The sequence below is a fragment of the Phalacrocorax carbo genome, chromosome 16 (assembly GCF_963921805.1).
Source record: "Phalacrocorax carbo chromosome 16, bPhaCar2.1, whole genome shotgun sequence".
Taxonomy (NCBI): Eukaryota; Metazoa; Chordata; class Aves; order Suliformes; family Phalacrocoracidae; genus Phalacrocorax; species Phalacrocorax carbo.
In genome coordinates, this window is record NC_087528.1 from 6,052,293 (window position 1) to 6,076,672 (window position 24,380).

The following is a 24,380-nucleotide window of genomic DNA, read 5'->3' on the forward strand; positions in this document are numbered from 1 at the left end:
GCGCAGTTGGGGTGATGAATTAGGTGGTGCTTGACTGTGACGAGCAAGAGTTTTGCCATGAACCCTCCAAAACGCAGGCTGAGCCCAATGTGTTAGTAGTGTTCATTATAATGCTCACGTGCAGACATCAAAACTGCCAAAGTTCAAATGGGTAACTTTGTCCCCACGGCAGCCTTGACCAGAGGGATGTGCAGCAAACTCAGCCGCAGCTGTACCTTGTGTTAGAGCAGCACGAGGAAACTGGGAAATTGCTGAAATCCAGATTATGGGGGAGAAGTGAGACAGCATCTGCCCACAGCTGATCATGGCAGGGACGTGGCAGGGAGGCGCAGAAGCGTGGTGAAATGAAGGCGGAAAAACAAAAGACAACCTTAATTACGCCTTCCCATGTTTCTGCAGGTTCAGTTCAGTGCTCTAATACCTGCTGGATGTAGCTTTCCTTGGCAGCTTTGTAACATCTGAAGAAAAGGAAGGAAAATGAAGAGGAAGCAAAGTGTACAGGCCTTGATTGTGACAGGGCTACAGCTCTTTGAACGCTAGCTTTTCTCCTTGCTACAATATGAAAGTGTTTGGTCTCTGCTAAATTGTGCTTTGAGTCAATGTGGATGGATCACGTACATGAAAGACCACCCCCAACAGCAGCAACAGCAACGAAGGAGTCCCCTCCAGGAAGGGGGGACCAACCAGTGCAAGTTGCACTTTTTTTCTTAATAGCAGGGTTTCTTTCTCACTGAAACGTTTCTGACCCCAGTACTATGCAGCAGCCAAGTAAACCCGAGACCTCAGCTGGAAGGTTTGGACCCGCAGTTTCTGGCAACAGGACAACATAGTGGAAATCACATAAACTAGCTTGTACATACCACCTTGCTGTGAATTAGGACTGTCCTTGTGTTTCACTGTTGTACAATCAATTTTCAGAATAAGATCCTTTCTTTGACATGGTCAGGGGGCTTAATTTAACCCTGGAATAAACGGGCAGCTAACAATGGGCCAAACTCAGCTTGGACGTTGCTCTAGTTAATTAAGAAGAGTAGCATCAGGGCTAAATTTGGCAAGGAGTGTTTAAGTGACTGCCTTCAGAGGCAGGGAAGAAAACCCCTTGCTTAGCTCACTGCATCCAGCTCTTCAAATGCAAATTAACCTGTCAACATCTGCACCCAGCCACACAGGACAGCTGCAAAAAGGAGCTCCCAGCACCCAGAAGAAGGGTTGGAAATGTTTAGTCCCAAACAGCTATTTTCTAAAATAATTTCTAGTAAATAAGAATACATTTAAAGTGGTAAACTGAGCATCTGCTACATGAAACGAATGGAGGACAGCATGAGAAAAGAAGCATATGTCAAGTATGCACTTCAGATGCATTGACTACTTGCCTCCAAAACAAAGCAAATTTAAACATATTTGCAACAAACACTGAGAAAAAATTGCCTCTGCAACTCAAAGAGGAGCCTCAAGTTATGGCACGGTTTAAGCTTGGCCATACCTTTCCTTCCCCTTGGTGGAACAGAGCAGTTCATTGTATTTCAGCTGCTGCCTGGCTTCTTTTACTGAGACACATATTGGATATGTGAAGCCCAGACGGCTTTTGTTTGGAGCAAACAATGTCCCTTAACCAGTATATTTAAAACCCCAGCAGACCAAGTCACTGCTGGAGCCCAATCATACCAGATTTGGTTCATAGGAGGGAAGATATGAAAATACCCATGTGCTTTTTATGAAGTAGCTTATCTGCCTGCATAAGAGATGGTGACAGCCTTTCTTGGACTGATTCAGCAATGTGTACAGCAGGACCGTGCTCCGTCGCTAGAAGGGGATTGCTTGTGACTCAATCTCTTTCTTCAATACACTGCAACTCAGGGAAATTGCATTTCAGTATTTCGTTGAGCCCATTATCCTCAGACAAAATCTTTACTGACTTAACTGAAGCTCTTACTTACAAAACAAGTACAGGATAAGGCCCCTTCAGCAGGCAAGAGGAGGAGAGGTTGGATTTCAGCTCTAAAGAGTGCAACTTGTCTTTACAAAGCAGGGTGCAGGAATATTTTGCTCTTGCTTTCAGTATAACAGGGCTTAGAACAAGCTCTGATGCATCTTTCTTTTTTTGTGTCAGGGGAATAATCTCCCTACCAAACCTGGGATGCGTGTACCCTCTGTCACCCTGCTGAGGCTTTGCTAAGTTTTTGGTTATGCAGCCATGATTTCTGGATGCTGCCATCTCCTATGGTCCTCTTAGCAGAGAGGGAAACCAGGATGGAAACCAGCCATGAGCAGCTTCTGCAGAAATAATTTTGCTATGATGATGAGGCATAAACAAGACTCAAAAATCCCACCTTTATAAAAACCCATGGCTTTTGCCAACAACTGCATTTCCCAGGGAGAACCTCAGAGTGGAGTTATCGCTTCCTGCCCCTTTGCAGTGCCTTCATCTCTTCGCTTGGGTTTGCTTCGATATTCCCCCCCCCCAGTCCTGGGAACTACAATTACGGAAATGAAGAGCTGCCATTGTAACAGCGGTGAACTGACATGGCCCAGCAGAGGAGCTGGGGTTTTAATCCCCTTGGCTTGCAGAGCAGCACAGTGTGCTATTGAGCGCGTGTCCACCATGGCAACAGCGGTGGTGCTCCAAGAATTCGATTTCCACGGTGCCCCTGGGCCTTGCCTTGACATCTTCATTGTTCCGCAGCGAAATAAATAAATAAAAATCCAAGGGTAGCGTAAAGGCAGTGCAAAATATGGAACACTATAGAACAGGGTTACCTAATGGTTAATTTAGAAAGGAACTTATCATTAAAAACGTATGAAGGTGGCTACATATTGATGCTGTATAAATATTTAAAGGGATGCCTTTCGTAAGGGCCGCATTCCAAGCTACACCTAAAATAACGTGTGCGAAGGAAAATTAAAAGAATATTTCATCATTTGGGCTTGTTTAATCTGCCTTTGAAAGGCTTTTTCAGCCCAGCTACTGAACATTAGTATGGGAAAGGATATCAGACAAAACTCGTTTTTGGTGTAATTCTACCAAAGTCAGCAGAGTTAAGCTGGAGATGATTTTTCTGGCCTTTTAAATAGAGTGTAATTTTCTCCATGGGTAGTTATTAAATGCTGTTGAGAGAGATTGCTGCTGCTGTTGGAAAGGCCTTCTGGAGAGGTCACTCTGTCCCATGTGAATAGCACCAGTGAAAAACCAGAAGGTTTGTAGTTTTTACAACTTGAAGAGTCCCTGAGGGCTCTCACCACACCACACATCACTGCCTGACCCAAAGCTAAAAGCACATATCTATTCTGAGTTGAGATATCCTGGCTTGACATCCACTCCTACATTACAAGAATTCTGCCTGTAGAAATTGCTTAAAATATTGGAGGGGGCATTGCAAAAGATATGCATGTGGACATTCGGTCCCACCTCCGTCAGAGAGTACAAATTCCCTAAGTACACTTTCTGAGGCTTGATTGCTCTATCTTGACATTTTGGGGCTGGTCAGGGTTTGTATCCCTTTCACCAGCTGTCCAAAGCACTGGCTGAGAAAGGAATTCCCTAGCCGTCTTACTTTGGACTCTGATTCCTGTAGCCTTGTCTGCACATGGACCGGTTTGAAGGGTGCAAAAACGTCCAACCACGTACCCACTGCATGTCCTCAAGACATGACAGACATCTTCAGGATGAATATGTCCTAAACTGAAAGGTTTCTATTTTTTTGGCATTACAAGATTAGTGTCCAGGAAGGCACCACGGCTGTCAGCAGCTCTCAGAAGGCCCCTCAAGGACCTGTATCTCAAGCGGATGGCATTGCCCCTTGTGTGGAGCGCTGAGCTGGGTACCCAAATTGCATAGATGGGCAGGAGCCAAGATGCAGCACGGCATTAACCTTCCTGCAAGTTGACACAGGCAGGTCCCCACCCAGCATGAGCATTTCCAGACCTGCTCTTTCAAGGCACCTGGGTATTCTTCCTGCCTACACAGGGAGCAGAGTTGTCTAGCTGAGGACCCTGCCGGGTCTTGCAGAAATCAGAAGCTCAATTCTTAGGCAATTCAGTGCCGGACTTTGTCTGGATCATGCATAGATCAAGATAAATCTTGGCTGAAATGGTGGCCAAACCCAGAGAATTATTTAACCATTTTACAAAAAGCCTAACTAGAAGGCTCTTGGGATGAAAATGGGAACACATGAGACCTCATAATTTGTATATGTATTAACTTCCCACTGGTGAAATTAAAATGCGAAATAGCATCTCTAAACAAAATTGTAAAGATCTGTCCCCTGAGATAGTTAAAAACCAAATGGGCAGAGCAGATACCAGAGGATCTGTTCTTCCCTTGTAGGACTTAGGGCTAGATCGTAGGTATTTTCTCTCTCTCACAGCTACAATGCTGAGCTCCAAGAAAGGGTTTGTCTGTGCAATACAGTGAAGCTCAGCAATAATTACCCATTGTGCTATGTGATGAGCCATCCTTTTGGTTCTTCAGTAACCCGTGCACCTGGACTTTAACTAAAACCAAATAATATGCACAGAAAACATTTTTATGTAAGAGGAGGTGAACACTAAAAATCAGAGAGCCTTTGTATGGCATGCCAAACTGCTGAAGCGAAAAAATGTCTTCAGTGAAAGGGCTCAGATGTGAGCATGTTTCAGTGCACAGCTCCAGGAAAAACTCTGATAATAAATGTGAGCTTGTTATCGTTGCTTTTCAGTGGGAAGTAAAGCCGGAAGCAGGGTCGTGCTGGCTAATTGAAGCTTACATTTTCATTCAAGCACTGCATTTTAATTATAAACTGGTGACACAAGTGTCACTTAGTTCTTTATCCTGTTTTAAGTGTGCATACGTATAAAAAATATTTTCAGTTATTAATTTATTCTTGTGATCATATTCATTATCCTACATTATGTCTACCAAGCACGTGTCTAATGACATGTTTGATACACGCTAATTCTTATGCCTCTTTCAATACAGGGCTTACACACACATTTTAGGCTGAACACGGTGCCAGTTGGCCACCAAAACAGGTGCACATTAATGCTATAAAATCAGCATTAGGAACTGTGTACCCATATTCTAGCCAGCTGCAACCACTTGCCCAGCCCTCCCGGGGCAGAGCAGGCATGCCAGAAAAAGGGATAACCTGTGGGAGTAGCTGCATTCTGCGCTGTCGCCGGGAGATGCTGACGGCGAGGTCCTGGCTGCCCAGGCCTGGCCCTGATCCTGAACCACTTGCCCTTCATCCAGCTTCTGCATCTGAGCACTCCTCTGATCCTGCAAAGTTGAGCATGTTGGCTTTTTGTGTGGCCAAAGCCCTGCGTAAGACTTAGAATTCAGGTGGAAAATTTCTGGCCTGTTTTTCCTTCTCTGAGGGGTTTTGCTGCAGTGTCCAAAGACTGTCTCCAGCTAGAATGCTGCCATCTATATACAGAAATTAAAATAAAATGAGGAAAAGGAATTGGCTACCGAGAGACACAAAGTCAGTCATTAAAAATCAGACCAGGATTACAAGTGAAAACAAGGGGAATATCCCTTGAAAGCAAGTTATGAGGGTAAATCTCTTTCAAAGACATCGGATGGAATGGGATAGCCTTTTTTCCCCCCTCTTAATCTGCTACCAAACTATAAAGAGGATTCTATTTTAATAAGCACTACTGTAGTGGGCCATTGCAAGTGAATTGCTCAAATGGCTATAATTAGAAGTGATACTGTGAATACAGGCCTAACATAATTCCTAAATACTACATGCTTTATTTCAGGTCTTACATCTTTAAGGATCCCAAAGCATCTTCAAAACCACCTGCATTTGCCAGCACTAAAGGCAAGGACAAGAGTCCAGCAAAATGCGCAGAGCAAAGGAGAAATGCTTACCAACCTCTGAAGCAAACCTTCAGTCTACTGAGGAGAGCCACAGGTTGTTTAACCTCATGGTTAGCAGATCGCGGCATTAGTCTTAGATAAATATTTTTGGAAACACCTAAGTAACTTTGAAAAACCAACATCCTGTTGACTCCCAAAGCAACATAGGCTTCAAAGACATAAACCTTTACTGGAAATATGGTTAGACTTCATAAGCCACACTCTTTGAAAAGATTGCTCATCATCTCGGAGGATCTTCTGTTGACAGACAAAAATGTGTTTTTGCAGCAGGCAGGGCTGGGGGGACGCGGACCAGCTCTGATCCAAAAGCAGTGGGGGCAGATCCAAGCAGCATGAAGCCTGAGCCAAGAAACTCAGCCTCTTGCCAGGTTTATTGGCTTGGCTTCAGCACATGCATAAATGTAGAGGGGCTTTTGGATTGGGGCTGTCTGCATCCTACTGGTCTGTCTGGAAGAGGTTCGTCTGTCTGCAAAGAGCACGCTGGTGAACCCAAAATTGCTGTAATGGCAAATAACTGATGCTCTGCTGCCTGCTGGCAGGAGGTTGAGGATAAGCACCCAACTGGTTAGGGTTGGAAACTCTAGTTTTAAGAAGCCATTTCCAAACTGTAACTTAGCTCCCTGATTTATTAATTGATATTTTATCTTTTATCATGTCTAGGGTACCTCTGCTTGATACTGATGTCTTCCAACAATTCCCCTAATAAAACCCAATTGGAATCATTAATAATGTTGCCAAGCTCTAATTGTACAGAATAATCCGCTGTCAGGTGCCAGGGTGGGACCAGGGGAGGTGAAATTTGGGAGGAAATAGATGAAGAGTCTGGGCGCCTCCCTCCGCAACCTGCACTGGAAACCAAGTTCCTGAAGCTTTGGCAGTTCACAATTGCCAACAAATAACCCACCATCAGCAGAGGCATATCTGGAGAATAACAATCTATTTGAGGCTATTTACTCCACTAGCCTGAGTAACAGCTCTGTTCAGTGAATCTGAGGGCTTCGACCCTGTTCATGATCCATGTGGACAAAAATGTGATGCGACATAATACAACTTGCTGTTTCATCAGTTTGCTAAAAACAGACCAACACACAAAGAAACCAACTCTAGCCAATTTTGCATTAAAATGTATGCAAGTATGTACAGGAGCATTGCTATGGGTCACCTGAATCTAGAAGATCCACTGGACTGAGATGATTAAAGCCCACTATTGCTACTAGTGAGTCATATACAAAGGAAAATTACTAACATCTGGCTACCTTTGAAAACTCAGTTTAAGTGGTCACAAGGTCTTCCAGCGTTAAGAGTTTGCTATTTCCTTCGCTTGGGGGCAGCTGAATGCTGGGGGCTGAGCTGTAAAAAAACCCCAACAGCATAGAAATTCTTACAACAAAATTATCCAGTGTCTTGCTAATAGCCATCACCAATATTCCGTGACCCGTGAGATAGGTATGCACAGCTCTAAGATAGATATATGCAGTAAGTTGTATTTTAAATTTGATAATATTTAGGCAATGTACTTCTGGCAAGATCCTATTTTAAGGCATAATTGCGACATGTCATGGTTCCTTTTTAATGCCTAGCAGCAACAATAGATAAACTGTGCCTCTGGGATGCAAGTAAGACACAATAACAATCCTCACATTATTGAGTGCTATATATTTGGACAGGAGAAAATATTCAGTCATCCATATTCTACACAAAATTGCATTATTTAAAATGTATAAATGGGAGAAAACTGATCTGAACCCTCCAGTAGAGAATTGGCAGTGACTTAAAAATGGTTATTAACTAAATCTGAGAAAAAACCTGGCAGCTAAATGAGGGTGGTAATTCCTCACTGAACTGGGTACCTCTCCACTTGAACAGGGGATGCTTGTTGCTTCTGAACATCTTTGAAATTTTTGGCATTATCAGGCTAATGGGACTGGCTAAGTGAGAAGCATTCAAAGGGCATAACTAAGTGGCACGATTCCAAAACAGCAATTAAAAGGCGGAATGCTTGAAAAAGAACAATAAAAGAGGTTAATTCATATCAGGGTCTGGCAATCTGCACAGGAAATACTGTAATTCCGTAACGCACTTTCCCTTCATCTGTCTCTCTGTATCCTGACTGCATGTTTATAATCTAGCATTCCTTCACATACAACATTTGACAAAAAATGACTCAATTCTACTGAAAAAGAACTTACAGTGCTATTGGTAAAGTAAGCAGGAGCCTGGATAAACATATGGGAATCAAAGTAAAGCGGGTAGAGAAAAGAGACCCCAAACCTTTTGACAAGTATATGATTATATGTTTTTCCTTGGCAGGAGGGCATAGAGATGCTCAAGAGTTAAGAAGAGAAATTAAAAATCCTCAATTTCTCCCTGGGGCAGTATCTACCAGTTTTCTAAAGAAAGACTCTTGCACTGCCATTGAAAAGCTAATTCAGAAGACACCTTTTTAGCAGAAGGAAAGTTATAACATTTCAGCAAGGAAAGGCAAAAAGAGAATAAGAACAAAGGTGTTCAGACGATGGGATGCCACAAGAAGGAGGAGAAGGAGGGGTTGGACTATCTGCCAGGCTAAAGCAAGAGCTGCTTCAATGCTTTCACTGCATTTGACTCACAGCATGCAACAACTGGCAAAAATGCCCCCAGATTTGAAGGAAATTCTAGCTAAAGTCTGCTTAGGCTGGGCCATCCATCCTGCAGGCAGCTTGCCCCAGGGCTTGCTATTATGGGAGATTAGAGAGGCCACATATCTTTAATATTACAATAAATCCCAATATAGAGAAAGGCACTATCTCAACCATTGCTGCGGTCCCCAGCACCTCTGTGTGTCCCTCAAAATGACCAAAACAGCCACGCTGAAAGAAAAAATATGAGCCAAAGCCCAGGAGAGAGCCACCTTTCACTCTAAAATTTTGAAGGTAAAATGAACTGATGGTTCTTTGGGAGTGGAGACAAATAACTGAAGGAAACAACTATCTGGGAGTAGAAGAGAGAGGACAAAATATATTGTAATTTAACTGATCAGAATATGTGGAAGAAATGACAGACTTTAGGGCAAGGCAGAAAATAATGAGAAGCCCTGCACAGCACTGGAGCTGTCTACTGAAAACATCCTTTTGTTCTGAAGTCATAAATGTGTGTCAGCTCTCAGACATATGGGCAGTTGTGCATTTATCCTGTTTATTTTACTGCTCCTGTGCATCCTGCCTTGCCATCTGTTGGTAAGAATTTGGATGCTAAACCATAAGTCTGCGACATAATAAATACCAGTAAACAGAAATCTAAAATGAAGATAAGCACAAAGTAATGTTTGGAAGCAGGACCATTTTTTTCAGTTCGATGGTATGATTTATTTCCTGAGATGAGTCTTGGCTCAGAAAAGAGGAACCAGCAGGAAAAGGTCCAATTGCAGGGACAGATCTATGATCCCTTCTCTTATATTGGCTTCATATTGGCATAATTCCACTGCTTTCCTAGAAAGCAATTTAAATTTACATAGGTGGAGAATCAGACTGAATCCTGCCCCTCAAGGAAGACATGCTTAAACACAAAAAGTTGTATGTATAAAACATAAGCTTCAAGAGAAATGCTTCAAACCAAGACTTTGAACCAAGTGGTTCAAGTCAACCACTACTCCGAACAAAGTAGTGTTCATGCACCTTCTCTGAGCTGGGCAGCCCTATTGCTGCGTCCCAGTTTCTTCACATCTTCTTTTTAGTACAAGAGAAAAGTGGCTGGGAAGGAAGCACAGTTATGCCTCCTAGTCGGGGGCAGAAAGATAAAGCAACTGGCCCCAAGTCAGGCAGGAAACCTAGCGAAGCCCAGACCAACACGCCCGTCCTCCTCCTCCTCCCCCATCTCCATTTCCAGTTTGGGGATGCAGAAATTACTGCTCAGCTCTTTGACACACAAACCACACAGGCACCAACTAAATGTCTGGATGCTGAGAGGTATTAATAACAGACTTCAAATTACCCTCAGTACCTAAGTACTCCTACTGCCTCAAAACAATTAAAAATGAGATGAAAGCATTAGCCACTCCTCTTAATATTGTTTTCTCCTTTTTTCTCTGTTTCTGTAAAGATACACAGGGCTACAGAACAGAGATATTAGACACCAAGCCTTTTCCCCTGGCTTTTTATGGAGGTTCATGTGTTTTGCACCTGGCAAGACTCTGACCAAAACTACAGGTTGGACAGCACGATCTGGGCAGAAGCAATGCAGACCCAGCGAATGGGACAGGAGCCACCAGTGAAATAATTACTGTGTTGAAATTTTACAGGAACAAAAAAATACTTTGTCATATTTGCCTCTTTTACCGGTTTACGCTGACGAGGGTTAGTAGAGCTACCAGAAGGCAGAGCAAGCCCTGACGAGGCGCAACGGCTCCGAGCTCCTGCCAGTATCTAAAACCAGTAATAAAAGCCCATGGCAGAGGGTCAGTTAAAGGCAATAGCAGCTGGAAGAAGCCCAAAGATTACATTGCAAAGGTCCCTGAGAACCCCAAAAATTACTTGCAATGGCTGTGACAGATACTACCACAAATGCCATCTGTCAACCACCTACAATATACAGTATAAATATACACAGAATAAAAAAGTAACTATAGCACAACACAACCACAGGTTTCCTACTCGTATAACCAAATGCATCCTTGACTCTTTCTTACATTTCTGAAACATAGGTAAGATTAGTATTATCCACATTACATCTTGTACAGATGAAGAAGATTCACAGCTGGATTACAAATGTGCTTTCATTGGTTTACAGCCTTCAGGGAGTCTCTAATGCCCAGAAAGTCTTTGGGTTCCAGGTTTTGCATTGGGATATCTGACATGCTGAGAGCCATGGAGAAAAAACCAAACCCCTTGTGTAACCTGATAGCTCCCTACTGGCTATATAGTAGATAGAGTTCAAGAAAGCAAATTAACTTATTGAAGTGACACATATTCAGCCAATTAGCTTCAGATCCTGATTTCATAGTGTCTCAGGAAGAATGGATGTTTTGTTACATCCATAATGTTGTTTGAGAACCTCTGCTATAAGTGTTCAAAGAGGTTTAGGAGATCCGTGCTTTTTTAATTTGAGACTAGATAATGCCTTAACCAGTCTTCTGCTGACAGCTTCTCCAGCACAAAACTTCTCAGTATTTTAAATATGTTATACTATGGACAATATTTCGAAGAGATTGACCTCTGCATCCCTAACGATTGCTCCAAATTCAGAAACTCTCTCTAGTAAATGGAATGCTCTTGAAAAAAATTAACCTCAAAAGGCTGTCAAAAATCACTCCGTCAATCGCTGACAAAACCGCACTGCTTCAAACACAGTTGCAAAGATGACGTGGAGCTCTGAGAATTGCTTTTACAAACAATGAGTGCAGCACAGACACTTACTTGACAGCACGCGTTTTACCAAGGAAACGGAGATGGCATGAGCAGGATGTATGGAAAGAAAGAAGGAAAACATGGGCTGAATCTCAGAGAAGTCCTTCTCTAACGTGTTTACATTTGTTTTGAAAGATTCATGGATGAAAGTTCACTCTTCAGGACCTATAATGCATCTACAAAATACATATGTATTGCCCAAGAAATAGCACCCAGAGTTTTCCACAGCAGAGACACCCAATTTGTATTCTCTATTTGCAGCTACCTTCTTTCCTAGTGTGAATATAGGGCTCACAGGCCTGTAAAAACTGAGAAGACCAACCACCTCATGTGGTGCCTGTGGATATAGCCTCCAAGGCAGGTCACGTCTGGTATTAAAGTGATGTAATGTTTGCTCTGTGACAAACAAAACTTTGGCAATAGCATTTGAATATGAAGTCAGCATTGTGTTTAGCTTATTCCAAATAGCGGCTGTGTTGGGACTTCATAGCTTTGCTTTGAGAATACTAAAGAATATTCACTCTTTTCGGATGAGCCATGAATTTGCAGTATTGATGGGTGGCAGCCTTCCTTTATTTGCTTGCCTCAAACATTTGTCTAAGCATTTTTATTTTGTTTTCAAGAGTATCCATGGAAGCAGCGCATGCGCGTGCTGCAGTTCCCATGTTTGTGTGCATTCATCCAAGCCGGAAGACTTGCAAATAATTGTGCAAATGTGCATTTGTGCAAGTTTTCAAGTCATAAATGATTTACTCGATCCTTCCTCCCAGTTATAAATGTTCCAGCCACCCAGTCAGGAAAGACACATGGTTCCATCTGAATTAAATGACCAATTGCACCACTTGAAAAGTAAATGGCAAACAGGGAATACTGAAAGCAATAGACACAATGGGTTCAAAGACATTCATATGCTGAAGTGTTTAATAAAATACTCTTTGAATAAATTTAAATTACAAGTACATGACTTGATTTCATATCCTGATGTCACAGGGCCTGTGGAGCTCTCTACTGGGAGCCGTCCTATTAACTTCAGCATGATCGTTCACCAAGATAACCAGTTTTAGTGGATAAAGTGGTGTTTTTAAAAGCTTCTTTTTTTCTCTTCTAGGCAAATATTTTAATAGCAGATCCTCCTTGTGACTAAGACTGTGCAAGGCTTACATAGTTGTGCTGCACATTTACCATAGGAATAGGGGCTGCTGGAAAATTATGGTGGTTTAATCTCTCTTTCTCAGGTTAGCATGACCCCGAAAGGATTATTCCTAAGGCACAGCATTTGCTGTGTTTGCAAGCCTCTGGTCTTCACCATCTTGACAGGGACCCACAGCTTGTGACAACCACTGTAGCTCGAGTGTGGACACAGGACATAACAGCAGTCCCTTGAAATGGGGCTGACTTGCCCTTACTATTACTTGGTGGGTTGGGGTGCAGATTTCAGGTGTGCCCGGGTGGCTGCATGGGGTCTTCATCAGAAACTTCTTACTCCAGTGATCGCTTAGCTTTAGCTGTCAAAACTGCAGTTATTGCAGATGCAGTGGCCCTGGGAAACAAAAAACCAGCTTTGCAAGGGACCCCCTGGGCCATTTTATTGCATAGGCTCAGTCGAATCGCATCCACTTCTGCTATACACACATTCATACCAAGAATTGCTTTAAACAGTTTCCTACCCAAGGCAATTACCTTGGATATAAGTTTTAAAAATCCATGCAGAAATACTGCTATTGTTTAAAATCCACTCAATGAGCCTCCTACCTCCGCCTTTGACAAACACGCTAAAAGAACAAAATCGGGATTATACAGGCAAGAGTTTGACTGATGTATCATTAATGCTACTTCTTGAGTGACTAAGCTCCATAGTAGTATCAACTACTAGTACAGAAACATGATTTCATCCCCAAGACAACTGCAGCTCCAAACGAAGATAATATGCTGGATCCCTAAACTGCATCACTCCAGCTATGATTATGATGTTCATTTGTTGTAAAATGTTGTCCCAAATAAGAAAAATAGGACAACACTGAGGAACACCTAATAATTTGGTTTTTCCATTCCTTTTCAGCATTTTTTTTTAAATCTTGGAATTCGGGATTCTGAACAGGTGACTGCTCAAAATCCAGCATACTGATATAGTTGAGAAACATTTTAATGGAAGATTTCAATTGATCTGAAATGTACTCTGCAAAATGCTTTATTCATGTCAAAAGCATTCTGAAGGGCTGTTCAAGGTATTTTCAGCTTTTGCACATTTGCATCTTAGATTTGTCCTTTTAAGCTAAGGGTGAAATGGTGCTTAAGACCATTAAAATAAATTTAGGTTTTTATAATTATTACTCCAAAACACAAAAAAGAGTTTTAAAAATAGGTTTGAAGCCAGACCACTTAATCACACATAAAAATCTATCACTGAAATTATTTTCTTGCTGTGTATCTCCTCAGAGTTGCAACTATTATGTTGATTTTACTAAAAGACCCATTCACTCCAAACGACTGATGCTCTGAAACAATCAAGGGGGTGTTGTTTTAAATCAGCTCCTAGAAATGGTTTTATTACTTTATGAAAAAAAGGAACCTTTTCATGTTGAAATCGAAGTCCCATGATATGGTTTAAAATATGAATAATTTAATGTATCTGTAGATTTTCTCTTACAAAGACAGAACATACTGAAAATGTAGGAGAGAATGTAGTCTCTGTTCCTCATATCTGCGAACAGATGACAGTTTTCTCAAACTGTCCATTCTTAGCACATATTTGACAACTTTAAATTTTGTAACTTTGTAATTTGATTATGAGCTCTGGAATTTTGAGCAGAAAAGCTCAGTTGCCGTTGGATAGATGCTGTTGGATAGAGTCACATGAAATGCTTTTTTTGTCCCCTGAAGTGATGAGGATTCAAGGTTCGCTCGTGCACAACTGCTGGGTGCAATTTTTCAGCAAATACCCTTGCAAATAAAACGTGCTCAGGAAGGCACAGGCACTGCCCCAGTGGCGCAATGAGACCAGAGCTCAGCCAGCATTACTGGGCGCCGTTTGCAACGCTGCCCGGTTCTCGTGACTTCACTGACTTCTTTCTTTTTTCTAAACAAAGTTCTTACTTAAGCCTAGTTTAAATCAAGGCAAAAAATCCACCAGTTTCAGCCAAAGCTGCACTTCAGTTCTATGAATGAGGTTCCTGGAAGACCATGCAGAAATCCCGACTTTGGGGAACTCAGGGATTTCTCCCGGAGACGACAGGCCCAGTGTAGCAGAGCACGCTCAGCAAGTCCCGCAAGATGCAAACAAACTTATTTTCCAGGGAAAACAGAGGCTGAAGACATTAGAACAAGCTCAGCGAAGATCACAAGATTCCATTCAAGTGGAAGATGCTCAGCATCTCTCAGGCAGAGTCAGGAGCTCTCAGATGCAAGCCCCTATCTTCCAGGTGTCATAAACACCCATACTGAGAGCTAGATTTCCTTTAGGAATTATAAAGCCAAGCATTATTGTTACCTGTAAACCTTCATCTTTCAGTAAGTCTTTCTCTTTTACTGTCAAAAAATATTTTCTTGTCCTACGGCTATTCTATGTATATATACTATTACTAGGCAGCAAATCTGATATTTTAAGAGAAAAATGATGTTACATTGTAGCCTTGAATTGTTAGCAAAAGGAGAAGATGAGAACGATATGAGGATCAGGTGCTTCTACCATGCCACAGCCTCTTCTGGGGAGAAAAAAACCCCTCCGAATACAGCTGCTAGACTCTGAACTATAACTGGGCTCATCTGGGCTGAGCTGTCTGTCAGAATAAATCAGGAAACCAGGTTTGTAAAGTTCATGTGTGCTAAGTTGTGCTGATGGAATTGGGTGCACTGAAGCCGATATGCCAAGTGCATTACTGTGGGAAGAAAGACTCCAGCGTCCCCCACCTCCACAAGCCACGGAGCAGCTCAGCAAAAGTCAACAGCTTCCCTCTGCGCTCTCCCTTTTATCTCCCAGTCACCACTGAGGCTCTGTTAGCTGTTCGCAGGGTGGGAACGGACCCAGCAGGTGAGGGGGTTCAGAGGCACGGCGGCCTTGGCCCCCGCTGCCAGCGCCTGCCCGCGGCACGCGGCCCTTTCCTGGGGAGGTGCTGATTTCCCACGGCCAGAGCTCCGCGCACTCGGCTGACAGATGTTGTTTCCCATCTGGGCTTTGCGATCGCTATGCCAAATCCTCCAAACACCCATGTGTTTCTTTGTCCCGGCAGTTACCTGCCGCGCCTTTTCTACAACTCCATTTTCAGAGCGGGAGACACATGTTTGGCCTCTGCAGGGAACGGAGTGTCCTGCTACCCATCCCAGCCACTAAAACATGTATCTTTTGGTTTGTTAACATCATTCAGCCTGACCCTCGGGCTGTATTAAGTAACCCCGAGTCCACACTGAAGCACTTGAACAGTAGCAACACCACCTTCAACCACGTTCCCGGCGTCTCTGCCTGACGGTAGATGGGGAGGAACTTGGGTTTCTGCTGTCCTGCCTGAGAGCTGTGGGGGAGCCCCAAAGCCCCTGAGGCCAAAGCCCCGTGGGGTCCCCAGCCCTGAAGCCCGGAGGACTCAGATGCGCCCAGAAAAGCCCCGAACCTGCCCGGAGCCCCCCAAAGCCCTGAAGCCCGGGGGTCCCTCAGCCCCGAGGAGGGGGGCGCGGAGCAGGGTCGCCCCCCTGGGCAGAGCTCCCCCGGGCAGAGCTCCGTATCCCGCCGCCCGGTTCCCATGGCAATCTCGAAGATGCCGGTTGCCACGGTAACGCCATCCTCCTCCTCGGCCGTGTCCGAGGCAGCGGCTCCGGCTCCGGCTCCGGCTCCGGCTCCGGCTCCGGCTGGGCTCGGCGCGGCGCGGCGGCTCCGGGCTCCCAGCCGCTCCCCCCGGGAAGTTGCTGCCCCCCGCCCGGCCCGGCCCGGCCCCCAGGTACCTTCGAGGCAGCAGATCCTCCAGAGCCCCGAGTGCGTGAGATCGCCCCGCGCCCGCCGCGGCGGCCCCTGCGCCTCGTCCGCCGTGATGTTGGTGCCGTTGCAGATGTGGGCGCTGGAGTAGAGCCAGTAGTCGGTGCCGATGGCGATGGCCATGAGGCTGAAGGCGGCGAAGGCGCCCACCGTGGTCAGCAGCATCTGGACGCCACGGTCACACCACACCATGGTGCTTCATAGTCCCCGCACGGGCGCGGGGGGCCGCACGACACCGCCCGGCAGCCGCCGCCGCCCGCGGGAGGCAGCCGAGTCACGGGGCGGGCGGGGGGCGGAGGCGGGGGCGCGGCGGCGGCGGGGGCCGGGGCGGGGGGGGGGGGGGGGGGGGAACGGGAACCGCCTGCCGCCGCGGGGCCGGGCTCCGCCGCCAGCCGCGCCCCCGCCGCCCCGCCCCGCCGCGGGAGGCAGGGAGGGAGGGGCCGCGGACCCCCGGCGGTCGGACGGACACACAGACCCGGCCGACCCGCGACGCGCCGCGGGAGCGCCCCCCCAGCCCCCGGCGCGGCCGGAGCATCGCTTTGTCCCTTTGCTCTCGGCGGGTTCTGCCGGCGACGGGAGCGCGACGCCGCGTCCCGAGTGACAACTTCGCGGGGCGCGAAGGCGTGAGGGTGCGCGGGTCCGGCTCCAGCCCCGCACACGCCAGCGCCCGGCCAGGATTTGCCCGGAGCTCAGGAAGGTGCTGCCCACCCGAGGGGTGCGGAGCTCTGCACCCTCACCGCTGTCCCACGCACCTTCCTCCTCCTGCACGGGCTGCCCTGGAAATCCCCCTAGAAATGGTGCCAAGCACAGTGGGGAAAAAGTGGTTGCAGTCCCAAGGAGAGGGCCCACATTGCCGGGGAGCTACGGCAGAGCGAACGTGGGGGTTTAGCCACGATTTCCTCCTGTAGCCTCACTCCGCAATTAGCTATGCCAGGAGGTTGTAGGCAAGTAGTTGGGTTGCTGGTTTTCTCCTGTTTGGAAGGGGATGGAGAGAATCCAGCACCCAAAATATTTTCCTGCGGAAGACCGAGGGAAGAAATATCTACACCATTTTTTATCGTGCTATCCTGCCTTCCACCCCTGACTCCCATCACTGTGAGTTGACAAGTCGGTCCTGCCTCCACCTCATCCGAGTGACAAGCCAGATGAATGGGAAGCCTTCCTGATCAGCTAATGCATTTGTGTGGAGGGAACGTGGCAGCACACCAGTTTTATGTATATGAATTAGGGAGTGGGAGGACAAGAGCTACAAACCTCGAGAAATACAGCGCTCTTCCCGAGCGGTGCGTGGATGGCTGCAGGTGCTTGTGTGACTCCACTGCTCAGCATACCAACGCAGAGATGCTTTTCAGCTGCTCCTCCTTTTTGTAAAAACTGGGAAAGCAAAAAGCAAATACAAGTTAAAAGCTGCTCTTTATTTCACAGAGACCTGGGCAAATTGCTTGGACTGAAGCCTATAAGTACAGAAGAGCTCCAAAGTTAGATGCTTGGTTTAAGCATGTAAATTATGCTTTTCTTTTCAGCTGTAGTTTGTAGGTCTATCAGTGCCTTTGCAAAATCACCTTCTAAATGAATGTCTCCATTAGGGATGGAAGAATGAAGTCAGGTAAACTCAAAAGCAGAGTGAAGCCTCGTTCAGAAAAACTGGATCGAGCATTTAAGTTTAATGAGGTTCAACAAACTTCTCATTTAAAATATATGTTTGTACCTCTGGGCTTTGGGGGTTTGGACAGAGTGGGAAAATGAGATACTGAAACAGCAGGAGAGAAGCTATTTCCATAGCTTTTTAAACCTATTGAGCCTTAATTAATATTATTTATTTGTATTACTGTATTGCCCGAGAGAGCTGCTTATGGCTGGCTCTCCCTAGCAAGGAGCGGGGGGAAGGCTGGGTGGGCTGTATCCAGGGCAGGGTTCCCACTCGGCACAGAAACACCCCCCTCAAGTGCTCCCGATCCAGACGTGCAACAAGAGACAGGATGGATGGTGGTTGGCCTGGTGGGTTCTCGGCAGCCTCTGCCAGCGGAGAGCGGATGCACAACTGCAGGGTTTTCCACGCCCTGGGAGCCACAGCCCTGCGGCAACCCTCCCACGCAGCCCTATTGATTGTGCAAGGTAACAGCACATTAACAGCATTTATTAATAAAACCTCTCATTCCTCTTCCTCCCCCTGCGTTTTTGCAAAGAATACATCTGTCCGTTTCTACTGCCCTGTGCAAAATAACTCAGGCTCCTAAAGGGTTACAGAGACGCATCCAAGGCAGACAATCATTTTCTGCCCAAGCTATCTTCTTTAGTTTAAAAATGTTCTCTATTCTTTTGAAATGCATGAAGTAGATTGTGGGAGAGCTAATATTATATTCTACTACTGAAAGCTGGTGGAGTATTTTACATTGATGTCTGGCTCTAGTGATTTTCTAAGGATTTTGAATTCATTAAATCCAGCCATTGAATAATCTCCATTTGTGGCAGAAGGAAGGCAAAAGTGCTTATGCTCCTCAATAGCAAAAAAAGCGTGTAGTCTTTTCTAAAATGTGAAAGTTATCTGACCCACTATACGTAGTAAAGGTTGCCCATCATGTAACCTTTGATTTGCAGGCTTTGGTTGTGATACAGCCTTACAGCACTGCCAGTGAAGCAGCCCTGGCAGGGTGTTTTGCACTGCAGTAGCATCCTCCGTCCTCAGTCGGAATTAGGACCCAATTGTTCCAAGCTCAGGCCAGAGAGAGAACCTCACGACAAGGAGAAGATAAAGCCCCACAGCCTCTCCCTGTAGTTCAGCTCTGCCCCCCTCGACAATCCTGTGCAAGGGCAAGTGTCCAAATCCAGAAATAATTTCTGCGCTGGAGAAACAGAAACTTGAAACAGAATTGTTTTGATTCCTTGATGTTGATGTTCAAAGCTTTAATAAAATCCTGTGCCTGATCATTTTATTTCTGAACTGAGTAACAGTTACTTTGGTGATGAAACTTTGGCTTTAACTGAATTCAGTGAGAGCTGTCACTAATAAAATCCTGCCCCAGAGACACCACCGGTGTCAGAAGAAAACTGCAAGATGTTACCATCTAGTGTTACTGCTTCTGCTGCAGAGTGTCAAACACATTGACTTGAATAGATTGGGCTTTTTTTTTTTAATCTATCATCTAGAAGAAAACCCTAGAATTTCACTAAAAGAAACTTTTGGAAATTTCTCAAGAAAGACTCAAGAGAGTTCTTTCTCAGAATGAAAATAATCACTTCAGTTAAATAGAGCTTTTGATGTAGATCTAGTCTAACCATCATCAAAGCCTGGAACAGATATTTCATCTTCCCTTGTCCTTTCTCAGCTTGTAGGTCTATGCTTGTAAGAATGAATTTTAGCATCTAGGAATGTGTTAAAGCTATTAGGACATCTATAAAATTGGCTATTGTTACCTCCTATGGGTCTTCAGATCTTTCCTATCTAATTTGATGCTGATATTAGGAAAAAAAAACACCTTAATAATTTCCTTCAGATTATGGTATGTGTGAAGAACTGGAGAAATCTTTCATACGTGTTGTTCAGTGTCAGATAATCTTTTATACACTGGGCAGTGGTGGGATTTGATTCAACTCACCCGATTAGCAGCAGAGCTCCACAGGCGCAAAGATCTCCAGCCTGAGCAAAGAACCTTGCAAGAATAAGGGATGTAGCAGAAGGTATCAGTTATGTCACAGGTATATTTAAGAAGGATTAATATTAAAGTTTGCTGTGGAACTATATTTTCATATACCTTGGATCAGATCTTGCAGCTACTGAACTACATTAGAAGACCTTTGCAGAGCTGGATCTAAATGATTTGCCAAGCTTATAAACTCTGTGGCAAAACAAAGGCTGAATTCACTTCTTCTGAGGGCAGGTACAGTACCTGACCCACCCACCCACCTATTCCTTCTGTTATCATTCATCATATATTGCAAGGACATAGGTCTTTCACCTCTGAGGACCCCCCTCTGTGTGGAGGGTCCGCTGGCCTCAGCAAGGGAAGGTTGGCAGACAAGTCACCATCACATTTCAGAGTTGAGTCTAGAAAAAGGTGAACTTGAATTTTGTTTGAGGAGTTATAAGGCTGAATTTGTTTTTTAGTCCTATAAAAGATCATCCGAAGTCAGCATGAATAGTTTTAGATTGTCCTTCAGAGCTGAAGAAACGGTCATCTTAGGGGAAAAATATTGTCGTTCTCTTGCCACTTGAGGGACAACAGCTTGGCCTTGGTTCTATTATTCCTTTTAATATATTAAATATTCTTTGGCTTAGTCATGGGAAGCAGAGCAACACAACTGCTTTCTAATAAATAAAATGTGCTCAGAAGCAACTCTGAGGCTTTCCAGATAACTGCATTTCGAGTTTGCCAGGAAGCCAGATGCTGCTATTGGAAAAGTAGCTGCTATAGTTTGTCATCTGAGCATAGAAATTGATACCCAGGAATGATATGATGAGACAGACTCGATGATAGCACTGCTCTTTCTATAAATAATTTGAAGAAAACATTTTTTCATTTCAAAAAAAAGTCTCTCTTGCTAGAGACTTGCACAGCAAACCAGAAAATTAAAAAGGATAGGCATGCTGTGTTTGAATAGGGCCATCAAAAGAACATGGTATACACAATTTATGGAGGAATATATAGCAGCTCTCACACATTTAAAGTACGTAGGCTGTATTTTTCCCATAATACCAATAGTTATGAAACTCATTATCTTTTTGACAAAGGAGAAACGGAATATTATTCCTTTACTTGCTTGATCATGTCAAATGTCAAAGCAAATTATGAATGCTTGTCCTTCAAATACTCATCCCTCCTGGTAAGATATTAAATATCAATAGCGTTCACATCCAGCTACAGAATGAACTAATATTGCACACATCTCACAGATCTAAAGTTCACTGTGCCCATTACCTGTCATGTGATTTCATCTCTCAAGTTCTACCTCTTGTCCATGTCCTAATAACTGGGAAATTCACTGCAGCGTTAAATGCCACATTAAAGATTATCTGGAGTATGAGTTAAAACTGTGAGCATCAGTTACTTGGGAGTTTAAAGTGTTAAAAAGGGAGCGGGAGAAGGAACAAGCGGTTAATAGGTCTAGAGCCTTGATTTTGCATCACATTTCAAAGGATTTTGAGAGGCAGTATCCTGATGAGACACTATGGGAAGTTTCTAGCACAAGAGACCTGCTTGAAGTGCGGTGAAAAAACTCGTTATCTTTTTGATGGTGGAGAAATGGAAGTGCCGACTGAGGGTGCATCCAGACAAGGCACTACAGGAATGAGCTGCGTTTGTTGTCAGGGCAGCATCCAGAGGGAAATACAAATCCTCCCTGGGAATACAGTGCAATGAGAGGGGGGATTAAAAAGATGCCTGTTTTATTCATTCCACCCATTAACAGTCAGTTCCAAGGAATAATTATGCACCCGCAAACAGCCCAGCGACAGGCTATTTACGCTATACAAACAAACACACACACAGAGCTACTCCTCACAATCCTATACGAACTTCAGACAGACTAGAAGATGAAATAGGGAGTTGGATGTCACCGTGATGGATTGCACTTCTAAGGGCTCTCTCCAAGCCCACACATGCGTGTGCGCATCCTGCTGATCACTGCCAGGACCCCTGAGCACCAATTCCTAATCACCGCACAAACAAAGAAACGTTAGTCTAGTTAGTGTCCTTTTTTTTTTTAATAAAAAGATTCCTGTTTCAGAAAAATGCTCCTTCTCAGACCTAAGGGAGAAGGTGCTGTAGCAGAGCGGCACGGCAAGGCTCACTGAAGTCACATGAAGTGTAAAATGAGGCAATCTGCCGGGAAGGTTATTGCCTCTGAAACACTGCATCACCCGCGCACCCAGAGGATGGAAGAGAATTACCCCTGGCCAGCGAAAGGGAAATTGGTTGCTGCACTCAGATTGCATTTTAACCTGAAAAGAAGGGCTTCAATGGGAATGTGTTAGGAGGTGGATTGAGTGAAACAGGTTTTTAGGGTAAGTCTTAAATACTTAAATCAATCATGATAACTTGCTGCACTGAATTTATCTCCTAAGCTGCCTAAAGTAAATTCCTCAGATCTGTCTGAATAATTTTGAGCTGATATTGCAGCATTTGAGTAGGAAGGCTGTTCCCCAGTGAAAGGATTTTCTCATTCGAATTTCAGCTGATTATTCACCAGAGAGATGGTCTTTCAGGAGCACACTCTGGCAGCTCGCTTGGAAAAGTTTTATAAACAGTCTACTAAGAAAGGAAATTGGAAAGAAAAAATTAAAGCTAGCCATTACTTCTGAGAGGTCAGGGATAGAATAAGCATCCAAAACAAGTCTTACCTGATCTTCCCTGTGCTCTGGTTCTTTTATTTCTACACAAGAGACCAGGAAATCCTTTTAGGTCACCCTGCTGCGATAGCTGGAACTTCAGTCTCTGGTGCTGAGCACAAGTTACCAAAACCATGCTCTTGATCACATGTTCGTAACACTTATGGGTCCAAAGAGCTGTTTTTCTACAGAATCATGGCTGAGAGGTGACTATTGAACCAGATAATCAAAGCTTTGCTGTGAAACTCCTAACTCCGCTAGACTGAGATTATCTTAACTGTGAGGCTTTAGCCTGCCTCTGTCAAGGATTTCTCATTTCATTGCTCTTCTCCTCATTCAATGCAATTAGTTTTTCAGACCAGTTTTTCACGCCAACAAGCAGGTGAGAAACAGGGAACCCCAAGGGGAAGATTTGCTGTTGTCTCAACAATAAGAGTGGAACTTTAAACCCGCTCCCAGTTCATGAGCTGACTGATGTGGATTAGGTGCTGGAAGAGCACCTGCACCTCTCCCCATTAGCAACTGTGTATGTGGAGTGGCAGAAGCCCCTTTCCGCAGGCTATTACGTGATAGCAGCAGTGAGGAGAGGAAGAAAAGCAGTAACAATAATAACAAAACACCCTGACATAGTGTTTTAAATGGGCTGTAAATATGGCCAGCAGAATGCCATAAAACTTTGCCATCCACATTGCACTGGAACCGTAATTTGTGCTGCGACTGTTGAAAGCTACACCAGTGTCTTGATGAAGTATTTTGTTTGGGCTGAGTAAATGGCAAATGGTGTATTTATTGATTTTTATCTTTCTTCACACCTCAAGTGCTGCCTGTCTGCTCAAGGCCAGGTCACAGCACACTCACTTATTCAGCAAACACCTATTCCATGGTTAACCATAAACTCTTTGTGACAGAGACAGGATTTTCAGTCACCATAATGTCCCAAGGATTTCTTCTTCCCCACTTCTTCTTCCAAAGAGACACAGTGGTAACTCCAATGTAACTCAGAGCGCTGGAGGAAAGGCTGGTCGGACCAGTAATGCTTTACATCCTATTAATGCCGTGTAAAAAATTGTTTGAACTTGGTACAAACAAAGTTTAAGCTGAACTTTCTGCACTCAACACAGTGATTATGTACATCTAGCTGGTAACACCTGCAGGTTATGTTTAAATGCTTCTCCCATGGTGGCATGGACTTTTTTTTTTGTTGGGGGGGGGGGGGGGGGGGGGGGAGGCACAAAAATAGCTCTACAATAGACATTTAACAGTAAACTGTAAATGCAGAAAATTTTGTAAGAGGGCTTTTGCTAGAGCAGCCAATCTACTGCAAGTATGAACTAAATCCAAAGTAATGCAAAGGAAAAATCCTCAAACCCCTTGTACTTGAAATTGTCAAAAAATAACTCAGAAACACCTTGAAATAATAAGATCACAAACCAACAGGACCTTCCCTGTCCACCCACCAAGAAACTCTTCTTGGAAGGATGATTAGAAGAACATTGAAGAGATTAGCAAGATTCTGGATAGTCTGGCAGTCCTTCAGTGGTCCTCGTGCTGAGGTGGGCAGCACCAGTGCCACCAGTCTCCCTGCCGTGGTGGATGGGGTGTGCCAAGGCTGGGAGGGGCCCAGCTAAATGCTTCCCTTATCCCAGGGGCATCTGATGACTTGTCACCAGTCTGGGAAATGCAGGAGTAGCTAGGGATTATCTGAGAAGCCAGAGGACAGCAGAGACCCGTCACCGTGGTGGAGCCAGCAAAACCACATGCTTCCAGCCCCTGAGCTCCTGCTTTAGTTTCCCCTTCCCGGGTACGTGCAAGGGCAACGGCACCCACCAAAGCTCACGGCACCAGGTCAGTGCT

General features: G+C 44.7%; 1 protein-coding gene across 1 annotated transcript in view; it reads right to left on the reverse strand.

The window, feature by feature from the left end:
- CACNG4 (calcium voltage-gated channel auxiliary subunit gamma 4) overlaps positions 1-16,520 on the reverse strand; it is a 43,286-nt gene extending 26,766 nt beyond the window's left edge. Inside the window, exon 1 of the mRNA XM_064467067.1 lies at positions 16,171-16,520. Within this exon, the coding sequence (XP_064323137.1) occupies positions 16,171-16,393 (223 nt within the window). The 5' untranslated portion in view covers positions 16,394-16,520. The remainder of the gene's footprint in view (positions 1-16,170) is intronic.
- Between the last annotated feature and the right edge of the window lie 7,860 nt (positions 16,521-24,380).